Source organism: Leptopilina heterotoma, unplaced genomic scaffold (genome assembly GCF_015476425.1).
Source record: "Leptopilina heterotoma isolate Lh14 unplaced genomic scaffold, ASM1547642v1 Lhet_114, whole genome shotgun sequence".
In the NCBI taxonomy this organism is placed as follows: Eukaryota; Metazoa; Arthropoda; class Insecta; order Hymenoptera; family Figitidae; genus Leptopilina; species Leptopilina heterotoma.
In genome coordinates this window covers 2276058-2293483 of record NW_025110833.1, presented here as the reverse complement: position 1 = coordinate 2293483, position 17426 = coordinate 2276058, and the positions used below count along the sequence as shown (strand labels likewise).

At 22.3% G+C, this 17426-nt stretch overlaps 1 protein-coding gene across 3 annotated transcripts in view; it reads left to right on the top strand.

Moving 5' to 3' along the window:
• Positions 1-17426, top strand: part of LOC122507535 — a 234795-nt gene that overhangs the window by 214785 nt on the left and 2584 nt on the right. For 2 of the 3 annotated variants that reach the window (XM_043620316.1, XM_043620306.1), the window contains 5 exons: positions 728-851; positions 909-994; positions 13145-13240; positions 16252-16314; positions 16567-16650. In XM_043620316.1, coding sequence (XP_043476251.1) covers positions 737-851; positions 909-994; positions 13145-13240; positions 16252-16314; positions 16567-16650 — 444 coding nt within the window. In that variant the 5' untranslated portion in view covers positions 728-736. Of the gene's footprint in view, positions 1-395; positions 630-727; positions 852-908; positions 995-13144; positions 13241-16251; positions 16315-16566; positions 16651-17426 lie in introns of those variants that run through there. The other variant, XM_043620327.1, reaches the window with a different exon arrangement.

Here is a 17426-nt window from a genome sequence, read left to right as displayed (position 1 = left end):
TTACCATAAAAAACATTTTATTTTATCTGTAAAAAAATTATCGCGCATTTGAAACCAATTCGAAGGAAATTTATTTAGATTTGGAAAAATCTAAATAAAAAATTCTTCGAAAAAATTCAAATACATATATTTATTATACTAGTCATATATTAAACTTTATATTTTAAGTAACTATAAAAAATATTGAAAAATAAATAAAATAATAAAATATTTAAAATATAATAAAATATTTAAATTTTTAAAATATAATAAAATATTGGGCAAAAAATAAAGAAGACAATATTTGAAGTGCAGAATATTTATTCTTTATTTAACAAACTCTTGGTTAGAAAATAAATTCTTGATAATTTGAGTAAGAGAGTAGAGGGGGTTTTTGAAGAATTTCACAATAATGTAGGTAAGAAGTAAACAATAGTGCAATAAACCAAACTGCTGTTGCGACCCTTCAGGTCACATTGCGATCGAAGATTGTAAATAGCAACTCAACTTTAACACAACATTTAAGAATATTTCAATATTTTATCAATTTTTCATCCATTTTGAGTGAAATCCAGTGAAATCTTACTTATCATGATTGCGTTGTTAGGATGTATTTATAGTTAGATATAAACTCATCGAACGAGAGTGTGGTACTTAAAACTTTTAATAAGCCAAATTTCACTTAGATTTAGGAAGAGCTTAAAAGAGAGAGAGAGAAATTATAATCCCTACATTTAATCATTTACAGATATACAATATGATGATACTAGGAGTTTTGGGAATAATGCTTTATGAGGAAAGTCAATATTTTTCCGGAGAAACACAATTACCAGGATCATCAAGTTTTCTGGAGCCGGACTTTATGTCTCCAAGTAAGTAAAAATACTTATTTCCATTATTTTCAGTCTATTTTAGTAAATTTTTTCCAGCTGCAATAAAACTCAGCATCGCTTTGATGATCTCCTCATCCTGCGGGATTTTTTGCTGCTTTCTGCTTGTGTACGGCTTAATCAAAGTAAGAAAAATCCATTACCATTTATTCAACAAATTGTGTGTGTTTTATTTTTTCTTCTTTTCTTTTCCGTTTTCTTTTTTCTGTTCTTCGTTCTGAAAATCGAGGTGAAAACTAATACAAAGTTTTATTAAAACATTTTTTTGCAGTCTTTGATTTAAAAAGGGAATAAATACAAGCGGATGTATTTTTAATCTTTACTTTTATTTATCCTTCTTTACTAAAGGTGCTAAATAAAGTAAAATTCAGAACTTTTCTGTGCTGAATATTATTAATAAATACTAGCAACAATTCGTGCGCGGCTAACTTTTTACTCCCTTTTTTCAAATGAAAATAGCAATTTTAAAAATAATAGAACGTAAAAATTTTTAATCATATATTTTGAGACAGGAAATTAAGGGGAGGTTCCCATTGCGGGAGTCAAAAAAATTGATTTCTTTTTTATTGTATTTTTTTAAAGCTATATATATGTAGAATATGTGTGTATAGCGATTTTTTGATCCGAAGAATATTTTCGTTTTTATGGAGTCTTGAACTCACCGCCGTCCCGAGCACTGAGTAACAAATGTCAGGCAAATCGAATCAATTTTTAAAAATTTTGCAAATCTGACCTCAGAATCGTAAAGAGCGACCCTAAATACCTATAGATATTTATCATATACGCAAATTGAACAAAGAATTGCAAAGAATAAAATTATTGCACAAAAATGTTTCTCAAACTTTAAACGCGGTTTTCTCGAAACAAGATTTTTCAAACTGGTGGGCATCGTAGCGTCTAAACTATTTAATCAATCAACTTCGGGTTTGCGGCTAATTAAAGGTAACTAAATTCTACTGGGGTTATACCTATAATATGATAAAATTGTTAACAATAGAGATTTTTACAAGAGGTCAAATATGGAAAAATAATGCAAAAACGCAGTTTTTTTAAAAATGTGTTCGCCATTTGACATTTTATTAACTTTTTAACTATTTTTTAGGTATAACCTATTCTTTAGGATGTCACCTTTATAAAAATTTTTGAGTTTTTGTTTTAGACTAAAAATTGCGCAGTATAGAATGCCCACCGTTTTCCCTATTTAATAAAACATTATTTTCTAGATGCGCCATATTGGCCGCCATTTTGCATTTTTTTTTAAAATGAAATATATATTTTAAAAGTTCAAGAAAGTATCTTTATTTAGAAAAAAAAATTACATCGTTAAGTCATAGCCGTTCCTCGCAAAAAATTGTCAAAGTTTGTGTTTATTTTGGCCTCCGCAATGAGAACCTCCCCTTAAAGGAAAATTGAGGGATTTTTATTAAAAGTACGGGAAGAAATTAAATTTTTAGAATTCATAAGAAAATTCTGAATTTTTGTGTCTTTTTTGTTTGCCTCATAAACTATATGAAATTATCACAAGTTATAATACAAAAACATTCAACTCTTTCAATTTCTGACAATAATTTCTTTTTAAATAACTTAATTCTTATGAAGAACTGTCTATTTTCATAAATAGATGAATTTCAAAAGGTTTTAATTTGAAATTTTATAAAATTTCAATTTTGAATGAATTTATAATTAGAAATTTTTAAAAAACTTAGATTTTCGAAAAATTTTAATAATTCAAATTCTTCTGAAATATATCGAATTTTTTAAAATATATTTAATTAATTATTAAATAATAATGGATTTAAAGAAGAATTTTAGTTAAAAACACAAAAAAATTGCATTTTGAAGAAGTTACAAATGATTGCAGAAATTCAATTACTTGCAAAAGTAATAAAATTCTTATCACAAAATTCAATTATGTTCAAATTGAAAAAAAAATCTCGTCAAAATCCCAATTATCTTTATAAATAATAAAATTCATCTTCAAAATTCAATTATTTTTAAAAATTTTAATAAAATTCTAAACAAAATTTCAATTATTTTCAAAAATTTTCCTCATAATAATTTTCAATGTCTCTACTATTTTAATAACACTACCGAAAAGAAAATTGTTTAAAAAAATTTTTAATAAAATTGTACGCAAACATTTAATTATTTTCATAAATAATAAAAATTTTACAGGAATTCAATTATTTACAAATTTTTTATTACTTTCTTCTCAATAATTCAATTATTTTTATAAATAATAAAACTCATGGCAAAATTTTAATTATTTTTTATACAATTTTAATCGAATTCCTTGAAAAATGTAACTATAAAAATTTTATTAAAATTCGTCAAAAGAATTTAATTATTCTTTATAAGAATTAAATTTTAAGAAATATTTAATTATTCAATTAATAATTTACTTTTGTATTTAAATAATTTAATTCTCATAGAATTTTGTAATAAAAATTGATTTAAAAATTAATTTTAGTGAATAATTTTGCAAAATAGAAATATTGTGAAATTCAACTGAAAATAATTAAATTTGTTAAAGAATTTCATTAAAAACATTTTAACAAATCGAATTTTCAAAGTATTTTAATTTAATAATTCATAAATAATTTAATTTTATAAAGAGTCACATTCTAATGTATTCATGTTTCCTAGTATGAAGATTAATATTTAAAATTTTTATTAGTTAATTTTAAAAAAGATACACACTTAAAAATTTTTAATGAAATTTAATTTTCGAAATTTTTTTTGAAAATTCTGAAAAATAAGATTTTTGAAATTTTCCAATTCTATTGTTTCAAGATAATTGAATTCTTATAAACAAATAATTGAAAATTTTTGAAATATTAGAAAATGTTTTACATTCTATTAAAAATAATTCAATTCTTTTAAAAAATTTTATTTAAATTTTTCGAAAATGATCAAGGCAAGTTAGTCACCGTAATTATAATTTTATTTTAAAAATTTTCTTCTCAATATATTTAATTATTTTCATAAATAGTGAAACTCATTGCAGAATTTCAATTATTTTTAATACAATTTTAATCGACTTCCTCGAAAAATGTAATTATTGTCTTAAAATTTTTATTAAAATTCGTCGAAAGAATTCAATTATTTCTAGAAACTGTAAAGAAAATTCTTCTCAAGAATTCAATTATTTACATAAATAGCAAAATTGTTCAGATTATTTACTTAATTCTTTTGAATATTATTTTTAAATAAAATTCTTTACAAGAATTCAATTATTTTCATAAATTTCCATAAAATTCTAAAAAAACAATTCAATTATTTTCAAAAGTAATAAAATTCTTCGTAAGAAATTCAATTATGTATAAAAATTTTTTTAAATTCTTATTTAAATTTCAATTATCCTTATAAATAATTAAATAATTGTTCTCCAAAATTCAATTATTTTCAAAAATTTTAATAAAATTCTACACAAACATTTAATTATTTTCATAAATGATAACATTCTTTTGAAGAATTCAATTATTTTTATAGACAGTAAAATTCTTTGCAGAAATTCAATTAGTATTGATACTTTTTAACAAAATTGAATTAATCAAATTTTCTATTATAATTATGAACAGACAAGATTATTTAAAAAAATTTTTAAAATTCTTTGTTTAACTTTAATTCAATTTGCTACTAATTTCTAATATTATTTTTTATTTTGAATCATGAAAAAATACCTGCATATTTTCGATTTATCAAACAATATTTTTTAAAGAAAAAAGAACAAAAGCACACACAAAAACTAACTTCAAACTGTGAACAGAATAAATGAAAGAATATGAAGATTAATATAGTTAATTAATTGGTAAAGAAATATTAATGTAAATGTATATGTTAATGTATATTTTAATGTATATTTTAATGTATATTTTTAATTATATTTTAGTTTATATTTTAATTTATATTTTAACGTATATTTTAATGTATATTTTAATGTTTACTAATTTAATGTTTACGTTTTATTGAACTCTGTAGTGAATTTTAACTTTACGAATTTATCATTTCACTTCTTCTTCCTCAATCAATTCGTCTTATTTTTATACATTTATATATACCCTATATCGTAGAAATGAAAACGCCAAACATTTATTTCAATCTTATGATAAAAAATCTCCTTTAGAGGTGAAGGAGATTTCAAAAAATTGCGATGCAATAAATCACGTCGGTGACCTAGAATGAAGAAATTTCGTTTCACTCTTTTCGCATTAACATGACAAAATGCTGTCTCATCACTTGGGTGTTTTCTCGCGCACACTTTCGCTTCATCAACTCTTTCCCATCCTCTCATGTCACGATAATTCTAAAGGTGTAGCATAATTCACGATAATACAACCCCCTGTGTTTGTTATCAACCAAAGTTTGTCGTAACGGTAAAGGTGTATATATATATATATATATATATATATACACATATTGTTGAAGCCAAGGGAAAAGCATTTAGGTACCAACCGAGATTAATGCCACTGGAGAGGATTTACTCTGAAAATCCTCCAATATAGACAGAAAAAAATGTATATCCGGCTTACAATTTATTTTATCCAAAATCTGCATTTATTCTTTTCTGGATGAAGGATTTTTTTCTTCTCTGAATTCTTTTTTTTTATTCTTTTTTTCCACAATCTGCGTATTTTTATCGTTCCTCTTGAGAGATAATTTTTCTTTAATAAATTCGCAGGCTAAGGCCTGTGTGTATTTATTAAATAATTATTCACGCGACACTTTTTTCGCCACATTCAAATATTTAGATACCTATTATTTTTAAAAGTAAGTTACTTATTTTGTTGGTAAAATTCACTAATGGTACTATTTTTTTTAACCGTAATTTTAAATATCATTTTATTTAGTAAACAAATTAATTTTAAGACTACGGATAAAAAAATTAGACTTTAAAAATTTCTAATTAAAAAAGTGAATTTAAAATTTGAATCCTAATTATCAAATTAGGAACATTTTGAGATTCAATATGGAGACGCTATTCTCCACCTGCGAACGCCAAGGTCACCGCTAGAGGGCAGATTAGTTAATTCTTGGAATTTCTCCTGCCATCTAGTGGTGACCTTGGCGTTCTCAAGTGGAGAAATTAAACCCCATTTTATCTCTCAGCAAAATTGTTTTGAATTAAAAATGTTATTGAGCGAATAATTTAATTTTTCAAAATTCAAAATTTTTGTTATAAAATTCAATTATTTTCAAAAATTATTGGAAAATTTTTCGCAAGACTTCAATTATTTTCACACATAATAAAATTCTTCATTGAAATTCAATTATTCACTAAATCAGGGTGTCTAACGGTCAGGGAAAAGTCAGGGAATTTCTTTGGTCAGGGAAAAGTCATGGAAAAGTCAGGGAATGTCAGAGAATTTCATTGAAAGTCAGGGAAATTTCTAAAAATTTATACAAAAATTAAAATTTTTTGTGAATACAAAATTTGTTTAACCTAACAAAACTTAGAAGATTTTTATCACCGTTTTTTTCTATCATTAGATATTAATTTATTCTTAAATATGTCAGTTACCATATTTTTGTCTCAAGAAAGCAAAAATAAAATTGGTAAAAGGTCAGGGAAAAAGTCAGGGAAAACTCATGGAAAAGTAAGGGAATTTTTTTCTCAATCCTTGTTAGACACCCTGCTAAATGTAAATTTTAATATTTATTATTTTAATATTAATTTTATTAATATTTTTTTAATATACATTCTCAAAAGAATGCAATTATTTTAAAAATATCTAATAAAGTTCTTCGCGAAAATTCAATTAGAATAAAAAAAATTTTCACAGAAATTGAATTATTTAAAATACAATTTTCAAGAAAAGTTTTCGAATGAAATCAATTATTTCTAATACAATTTTAATGAAATTTTTCAAAATATTTGAATTATTCTTTCAAATTTTTATAAAATTCTTGAAAAAAATTCAATTATCTAAAATATTTCAATCAAATAATTTAAAATAAATTATTTTTTTTAATTTTGATAAATAATTGAATTGTGCTTTTAAATTTTCATAAAATTCTTCAAAAGAAAATTCAATTATCTAAAAAATTTCAATAAAATAGTTTTAAATAAATTATTTTCTTAAATTGCAAGAATTCAATTATTTTCATAAATAATAAAATCCTTTAGATAATTTTTATTATTTCTAATACAATTTTAAATACATTTTTTGAAAAATATAATTATTTAAAAAATTTTTATTAAAATTATTTTAAAAAAATCAACTATTTTCAAAAAATTTCATAAAATTCTTTAAAAGTATTAAATTTTAAGAAATAAATAATTATTCTATTAATTATTTATTTTTGTATTTAAATAATTGATTCTTGTAGAACCTTTTAATAAGAATTTAATTTATAAATGAATTTCAGTTAAAATTTTAGATTATAATTGAATATTAAATGCGTTTTATTATAAATTTAAAAAAATAGTTAAATTTCAAAAAGATTTTATAGTAAAATTATTAAAATAATTAATAATTCTTGTGAAAAATAAATAAGTATTCAAATATTTATTGAACAAAAATTATTGTGGATAATTTAGAAATTATGAAGAAAAGTTAATCTCTTGAAAAATTTTAGTTAAAATGTTTTGAATAGATATTTAAAGTCTGGTGAAAAATTAAACATATTTATTCAAAATTCCAATTAAGTATTTGGAAATTTCGCCAAATTTAAATTAAATAAATTTTATTATTTAAAGAATTTCATTAATTTACTTTTAAAAATTATTTTTAAATATATATTCGTATTTTTTAAGCAATTTAAATTAAAATTTAGAAGATAATTGAATTTGGAAAAAATTTAGAATTGAAATTATTAGCAGGGTATAAGAAAAACGTTGCCAAATTTAATTTTTCGATAATTTTTTACCACTTTTTTCAGTCTTAAAGCTACTTTTTTAATTATTAATCAATCTTTAACGTCCGAGAAATAGTAATTATAGTGAAGGAAAATACTTTTTTAAAATTAATTATTGAGTGCGAAGTCTGGAATTAAAATAAATTTTTTTCAATGTAGGTAAGTAGTTTACAAAAATAGTAGGTAAATGGTAGTAAATAATAGGTAAAGAAGAGTAAATAAATCATTACTCCTGAAGTAAAATTTAGTTTTTTAATTTTTAAAAATCATTTTTATTAAATAAGATTTGAAAATAAACGTTAAATTCTCTATTCATTTCATAAATGGAAGAATAAATATTATATATTTGCCACCCGAGATAGACAGATTCGTTCTAAAATGTCTAAAATAGTTACGCCACACACACACATATGCTTATATACTCACACTTTGATAAATTATTCCCAAACACTGTTAATTAGATCAGAAACTTGGACAAAGTGTTTCCTTTTGTTAACCACATCGCTTTTACCTTATCATCCCAGTGTCTCTAATGTTTTAGCTCAAGACTCATCCAATTTCCAAAATAGTATTTATATATATGTAATATATAAGTTTATAAAATCATCATTCAGTATAATTTTCACCTTCTTTATTTCTCTTTTTCTTATCATTTGACAACTTGAAAAATTATTCTTTATATTATTCGATGGAGAAAAAATACGCTATACTCTTATTTGAAAAATGTATTAAGACATATGTTCCTCAAAAGAAAAAAAAAATTTACACAAAAATACAATTGCAATGATACTGAGGAGGAGATATACTTTCTTTCTAACACAGTAACTTTTTTTTTTTCTCGAGGGTCAGAAAATTTATTGGAAAGATAAAACCTTGCCCTCGGGCCTTGAGATTTCGTATCTAACGCTATTTTTCATCAAATTTTCAGTACCATCGATTCAATCGAAATCTTTTTTCTTCAAAATCAACCCTTCGACTATTATACTGATGACTTTTATTGTTATTTATAAATTTTATCTTGAATGACGTAAATGGAGTATAAATATGTAATAATGGTTAATAATTATTTTTTTATTAACCGAGTAGGTAACCGATTACCTATTATCAAATTTACTTGAATCAAATAATTTTTATTTAATTCAAATAAATTGTATTTGAGTGTTTGACTGAAATAATTAAAAATAAAAATTGACACAAATAAAAATTATTTCATTCAAGTAAATATTTATTTGACAAAAGCATGTAATTGATTATTTGAATTAAATAAATTTTAGTTGTATAATAATCATAATAGGAAATATTTACATTAAAAAAAAAATCTATTTAAAATTTAAATACTTATTTTTGTATATTATACTGTAAATATACTTATACCTACTTAACTTTTAATTAGCTTTTTGTTAGAAAAATAATATCTAGATAATAATTCCCTGTGTGAATTTTGAGGGAAAAAAAAAGTTGAATTACACTTTTTATGATGAGCTTTTTACAGTTTTAGAAAATAAACAAGTCCATAGAATTTGTTCATTGGAGGTGTTAAAGGTCGCATTGCTTTGTCAGGTTCGTATATGGAAAATTCAATATTTCTCAACGGGAGTGAGATGTTCAGTCTCGATCCACTTTCATTCCCAATACAGAAGTTTCCATTTCCCACCTTTTCCATATATGAAACAGCCAAACTCAATATTCCCACCACTCTATTGTATTTTCTGCAAAAAGTTGAATAAAAATAATGTAGGAGGACACAAAAAAAATAATAGAACGCATATTTTTGCATTTATATTGTGAATTATAGTCACATGCAATTATCCTTCCAACTCGATCATCTTTATATTATACCAAATAGCTACACAGCCATGAAAAATTATTAAATCCTTTTAACTCTTGAGCCTATCTTTTTTCTTATTGTTTCAAATAAATTCTATTCTATTTAATAAAAGTATTATTTTTGACGAATAAAAGTTTTATTTTTGAAGAAATAAATAATTTATATGGAGAAATATTTTTTTATTTAACTCGATGTAAATCAAATGATTTATTTTGTTCATATATGGCATTTTTCTCAGAGCTTAGCTTTTTGTATTTCAGGGCTTAGTACTCGATAATAAATTTTAAAAAAGTAGCAAAAAGTAGCTTTAAGACTAAAAAAAGTAGTAAAAAATATAGCTACCAAAAAAATTGAATTTTATGCATCAATTTTTTTGTAATTTCTAAATTAAATCACATTCAAAAATAGAATAATTTTTTTTTTAATAAATATTTATTTTTCCACAGGAAAAAAAAAGAATTAAAATATTTTAAATAATTTCAATGTAAAGCCTTTTTGAAATTTAACTATTTCTTAAAAAAATTACTACTGTAATTTTTCCAAAATTCAATAATTTTTTTGTTGAAATTTTTAAATAAAATCATTCAAATCTTTAATCATTTTAATTTCAAAATGAAAATTTAAATATTATTACAGTTTCACAACGATGAAAATTTCCAAAGATTTTTTTCAATTAAAAAATCTTTTAAAAGATTATTTCTAAAAATTCACACTGTAACGCTTCTGATATTCAATTATTATCTAAAATTTTAATTGAAATTCAATTTTAAATCAATTCTTTTAAAAAGTTCTACACGAGAATTCAAATTATTTAAATACAAAAATAAATATTTTATTGTATAATTGAATATTTCTTAAAATTGAACATTTATAAAGGACTTTTTATCAATTTTTGAAAATAATTGAATTCTTTCGAAGAATTTTAATAAAATTTTCTAAAATAATTGTATTTTTCGAAGAATTCAATTAAAATTGTATTAAAAATTTATTGAAATTGAATTAAATTAAGTTAATTAAATAATTGTAATCCTGTGAAAATTTTATTTATTTCTGAAAATAATAAATAAAAATAATAAAAATGAATAAAATTTGTAAAAATACATTCAATTGCTTAGAAGAAACTTTAAGTTCGTACGAAAAATTATTATTCAAATTATGCTGAAAATTATAATTGAATTCTTCTAAAGAGTTTATGACAAATTTTAAAAATAAGTGGATTCTACAATTAACATATTTTGTTAATGTTTTTAAACATAATTAAATTCTATCAAGAGACATTATTCAAATTGTATTGAAAATAATTTCATTTTTCAGAAGAATTTTATAAATTATGAAAATAATTGAATTCTTGCAACGAATTTATAACATTTTTTTTTTAATAATTCAATTCTTTTAAGAAACTTTATTGAAATATCAGATATTGAAAATAGAATTTCGACAAAATTTTAAAAATAATTAAATAATAATTAAATTTAATTCACCAAATTTTTAAAACTAATTAAATTTTTATAAAGAATTTTATTAAAATTATATGAAAATAATTAAATTGTTACTAAGAATTTCATTAAAATTTTAGAAAATAATTAAATTCCATCAAGAAATTTTATTCAAATTGTATTAAAAATAATTCAATTTTTCCAAAGAATTATATATGTTCCGAAAACAATTGACTTCTTTCAACGAATTTTATTCAAAATTTTTTTGAATAATTCAATTCTTTTGTGAAACTTTATTGAAATACTAGACATTAAAAATAATGGAATTTCGACAATTTTTTGAAATTAATTAAGTTTCTATGAAGAATTTTATTAAAATTATATGAAAATAATTGAATTGTTACGAAGAATTTCATTAAAATTTTTGAAAATAATTGAATTTTTTTAATTTTATGAAAATTGTGTTTCAAAAAAATTGATTTCCTGTGAAAATTTGATTATTTATGAATATAATTAATTGTTTGAAAAAAAATTTTATAAAGGTTTTTTTTAATCAATTGAATTATTTTATTAAATTTTTTATTAAAATAATAGACATTGAAAATAATTGAATTTTGAAAATAATTGAATCGTTTATAAAAAATTGTATTTAAATTTTTTGAATTGTTTGTAAGAATTTTATTAAAATTTTTGAGAATAATTTTTTTTATTCCAATTAATTAGCGAATTTAAATTAGTGCAAATTCTCAAACATAGAAAAAAGTAGCTTTTAGTGTCAGAAATTTAAAAAAAAAGTATCCAAACAGTAGCAAATGGTAAAAAAAGTAGTAAATAATATTTCTTAGCCGATGAATACGAAGCCTGATATATTTGCATGCGGTGGGAAAATTATTTTATTTTTATATTATGTTTAAAAAAATTCCAACGAAAAGCGAGTTGTATTTAAATATAATATTGTAGTTTTCTACAATATGCAGAATAATAATAATAATAATAATAATAATAATAATAATAATAATAATAATAATAATAATAATAATAATAATAATAATAATAATAATAATAATAATATAATTTCTCACGCAGTTAGAAATTTAGACAGCTCTCACATGTACAGCGTCAAATATTTCATTGCGTCCATTTCATTGTGATTCGTTAAATGAAGAGGCAGGCAAATAATCTACGAGATGGTTTAACAATCCAGAATAGAGGATTATTTCGTTTTAAGATATTTGTTCGTACCTAACAATTCTGAAATTTTTGATTTTACATTCTCGTTTCATTCTATTAAAAGGTGTAGGTATAAAATAAACTTGATGTTGATATAATTTTCTCCTCATTTTGTTTCATAAATTAACTACATTTCCCCCTGCCTCCAATTATTTTCTCTCCGCTGTATAATACGTCAAACACAATAGAAAACCCCGCGGTTGATATTATAATTAACTTTCGTAAATATTTTAGAGATCGTTTGAAACTTTAAGGACTTTAAGACGATAGTCTTTGTAAAGTTTTGCGCTAATTTTTTTTTTTAATTAATTATTCATTTATTTATTATTAAAGAGAAAAAGAATATGAAATTTTATTCCGGGTTCAATCGGAATCAATTTTTTTTTTATTTTCTTCTTTCTCTCTATATTCTCTTTAGATAAACATTGGTTTTTTACCTCCGTCAAATATTTTGACATTCCTCTTATAGCACTGTCAGTTAACGAAAGAAATCTAGAAATAATATTTTTCAATTTTCTCGCACTTGTTTTTAAAAAAAAATATATCAAATAATGTCTTTTGATCATATCAAATATACTCTTATTTCTTTCAACTGAAATTCTTTCTTTCTTCACTTTACTTTAATGATAGAAATGAAAAGGAACACGTATATTAAGGATCTTGATGAAAAAAAAAACATTTTCAGTGTATGAGAAATACTTTACCTCAGTTAAAACACTCTTTTTGCGCGAATTCAACATGATGTGAAGCAAAAAAAAAAAATGGAAAAAAAACCTTGGAGATAACTAAAAAAAAAGATGAAAAAATAGATACATGAAAAAAAGGGAGAAAGAAAATCCCAGCGTTTATGAGAACTTGTTTGAATTACGTCTTTTTAACACGCACAAATGATAGAATTTAAAAAGATTTATATTTTTTTTTAGGACCGAAGACTGTTTTTAGTGCCGTGGATTTGTACAACATTTGTGAGCAGTGTTGTCGACGTCTCTCATTTTATATACGTCACATTTTGCAGAAGGGTATGTTATTTTATTCAAAAAGGAACAATATTTACATTTTGGTTAAAATCTAATTAACATCTCGAAAATAACTTAAAGTGCATTTAAAAAAAACGAAAAAAAAACCCATTTTTAGGTAGACTTCTATTATTTTAATTACATTTTTACAATCATTTTTGTTTATTTATTTTCTTTCTTTAATTTATTTATTTATTTAAATTACAGACGTAGGACTCACAAGACGCTATTCTCTACCTGCGAACGCCAAGGTCTCCGCTAGGTGGCAGTTCAGTTCCTTCTTGGAATTTCTCTTGCCATCTAGTGGTGACCTTGGCGTTCTCAAGTGGAGAAATTAAACCCCATTTTATTTCTCAACAAAATTGTTTTCAATTAAAAATATTTTATTTTAATAATAATTTAATTTTTCTCTTAGTAAAAACTTTCATCAAATTTTTAATTATAAATTTTTAATTATTATATTTAAATATATTAATTAATTAATTTGAATTTGTAAATGAAATATGAAAAAAAATTAAATATGCGAAGTTACAGGTGAATCAAAGTATATTTTGAAATATGCTAATCAACAAACGAACGTTTACATTGAGTGTAAAGTTTTAGATTAAATTTGTTGGAAAATTTGATATATAAAATATATTTTGATACACTTTGTGCACAACTATTTATAATGACATCAGTTTTTAGCATGTGAATAAGTTTGATTTTATTTTTAATTAAAAATTTTACTACAACTATTATTAGCATTCGTCAAAAAGAAAAACTTGTGCAATTTTGCATTTAATCATTTTTAAAAGTTTTTCGCTTTAAAAAAAAAAAGAAAGAAAGAGAAGAAGAATTTTACATTAAATCAACGCAAGTGTATATTTTCCTCCGTCTGACCGAATCGATATAAATTCTACTGAAAATTTATAGATAGTGTAATAAATAGATCACTCCACTTGAAAGTGAGGTAAAAAGTTTTTATAAAAATAGTTGGAATCGTTTCTCTCTTCTCATGCTTGCTCTCTTTTTTCACACTTTATTATGCTTACTTTTTCTCTATATTTAATTTTATTTTATATGGAATAAATTAGAAGAATTAAAATTATGATATACATAAAATTTTGTTTTTTTTTCCACCAAAAAGGAAAAATTTATTCGCTATTAAAGTGGGAATGAGGGAAAATTAAAATAGAGAATTTTATTTGTAGATAATTATTATTCCTATTAAATTAGGTAAATTATGTACTTTTATGTATTTTTATTTTTACTCTTGTGTTTTTTTTTTTTTTTCATTTTTTCTCTTTTCATTTAAAAAAATGTATATTTCATGCTGGTTTTCAATATAATTAGACGCATTCAGTATTTTCATTTGAAATATTCAATTCCAACAGAATTTTTTTAAAGCTTGTGAAAAAATTACAGAATTTAAAAGGGGAGAAAAATGAAATTTTTAATACGAGAGTAAAATTCAAACCGCTAATTAAGAGAAGGTAAACTTATTTATTTTTCCCTCAAGTCTATTTAAAACTGTTTAATTTTCTTCAAAGGAATAAATTCTTTTGCAAAAGAAAAAAATAAAAGAAAATTATAACTCTTTCTATATATGTGAATTAGTTTTAAAAATATTCTCTTTACTTCTGAAAAAATGTATTTTTCCATTTAGAAACATATTCTTTTTTTTTCAAATCTAAATCAGATTTTTGCATTATTTAAATTATATTATGCAAAGTTTAAATTTTATACTTTTATGAAGAAAAAAAAGAGGAAAAAAACAAAGGTATTGTTTTGAGTCTTACAAACTTCTCTCGTCATCTGAATGTATAAAAAAAAAAGTTGCACACGTATTTGAAAAACAATTTTCAACACACTTTTTCAAAAGAAAGTTTCTCCTATAAAATTTTAATAAGATAAAAAGAAATGTGTCTTTGAAACAGACAAAGTTGCTGGAGATGAAATCGAAATCTATGTTTAAGAATTCTTGTATTTACAATAAGAATGGAATTTTTTTCAGAATCATATAATCATATATTAAATTTTTTTTAATTTATTAAATAAAATTTTTTAATATTATTATAATTATATTTATTAGGTTTTTTTTATTTTTATTTTTATTCTTATTTTTATCTTCATTTTTATTGAAATTAAAAATTTTTATTGAATCAAAACTTTATTTTTAAATACCAACTTCAATGTTTGCATACTTTCAGATTTAAAGTTTTATAAAATCCGCTTATTAACTAATTAATTAATTTTTATTATTATTTATTACTTCCATAAATAATAAAATTCTTCGCAGGATTTCAATTGTTTTCAATATAATTTTAATCAAATTTCTCGGAAGAGTTCAATTATTTTCAATACCAGTTTTAATTACATTCCTCGAAAGAATTTAATTATTTTCGAAAATTGTAGGAACATTCTATGTAAAAAAGTTATTTCAGAATATATTTTTTATTCATTATTTTATTTATATTTGTTTATACTTATTTATACTTATTTATATTTATTTATATTAATTTATTTACATTATTTCATACTTTATAATAAATTTATATATTAATACTAATTGTTTTAAAATAGTTTATAATTAATTATTACTTTTTTTAATTTTCATAATAATTTTGTAATGAAAAAAAATAAAATTTTTTATATTTCTAGTTTCTACCATTTTGTACATTTTTCGACTTTTTTTTTTTTTTAATTGTAAAAAATGTAACATATAAAGGTTAGTCAATAATGATAAAAAAGAAATAAATTGAAACATGCATTCTAGTTTGAGAGATGATGTTACCTGGTTGGGTATATTTGCCTTTATTTTCACGGTTCCAGGAACACACTTTTTTTATATACCTTTTGTCAACTTTTAGTGAAAAAAAGCAAATTCGTTTTCACTTTTAGTGGATATTTTTCATTGCAAAAAGGTCGAATAAAATGCACTTTACTAAAAGGAACCAAACGATCGATCAAAGCCTTTTCATATACATTTACGAATACAGGGACAAAAAAAAGAAAAAACACGTTTGTTTCAGCCCCCATTTGAACCGGCTGTGGCCATGGTTCTCACACTCGCCTTTTTCCTTTTGTGCCTCAACGTAAGTATTTTAATTTTTGATTTTCAAAAACACGCATTTTTTTTAGTTATGTTTTTGGATCTTAAAAACGTGACAGCAAAAATTAATTTAAATCAATTTTTTTGAGATTTTATACTACAATATCATAAACATAATTAATAATTATTAAATATAAAACCAAAAAGAAAAAATAATTTAACAAAAAAATGCAGATTTGAATAATTCCAATTTATTTGACATCAGGTGTTGAAAAGCAAAATTCTTTTATTCCAGTTGTACTCTCTCCTTTGTGTTATTTCACAATTTCAAGAATACTCTGAAGGACGTGGGAGGGCAATGGACGACAGCGAGTATGGGGTTAGTAAAATAAAAGCAAAAAAAAAAATCTCAAATGTTCGCAGTTAGCAACACTCACCATAAAGAGGGTGATTATTGTCTTCCCTAACAGTGCGCGAGATTCTTTCATTGAATATAAGAAAACTCTCTAGAATTATCTATTTTCTTCTTCTTATTATTATTATTATTATTATTATACTCTCCTAATGTTGACAATGAAAAGAGAAAAAGAAAAAATCTCAAATGAAAGCGCTCTTAAAAAAACAGTTTTCAATTTAAATTAATTGAAACTGTGCGAAACTTTTTCAAAATGTCTCTAATATAAATACGTAGAAAGAAAATTTAAAGTGCAAACTGCTTTCTTTATCTTTTCTTTCTGTAAAATTTAATTACGAGATATTAAAAAGCTTTTCGCGGGTTAAATCTACATCGAAAAAGATTAAAGTAATCTATTTTTGGATTAATTTTTAAAATTAATCAAACTTAATTTCTAAAACTAAAGATCTTGAGATTCAATATGGAGACGCTACTCTCCACCTGCGAACGTCAAGGTCACCGCTAGATGGCAGTTTACTTCTTGGAATTTCTCCTGCCAACTGGTGGTGACCTTGGCGTTCTCAGGTGGAGAAATTAAACCACCATTTTATCCCTCAACAAATTTTTTTTCAATTAAAAAATGTTATAATGAGCGAATAATTTCATTTTTCTTTCAATAAAAACTTTAATCAAATTTTTAATTTATTATTAAAATAGAAAAAAATATTTTAGTAAAATTTCTCTTTCTGTAGAACAGTAGA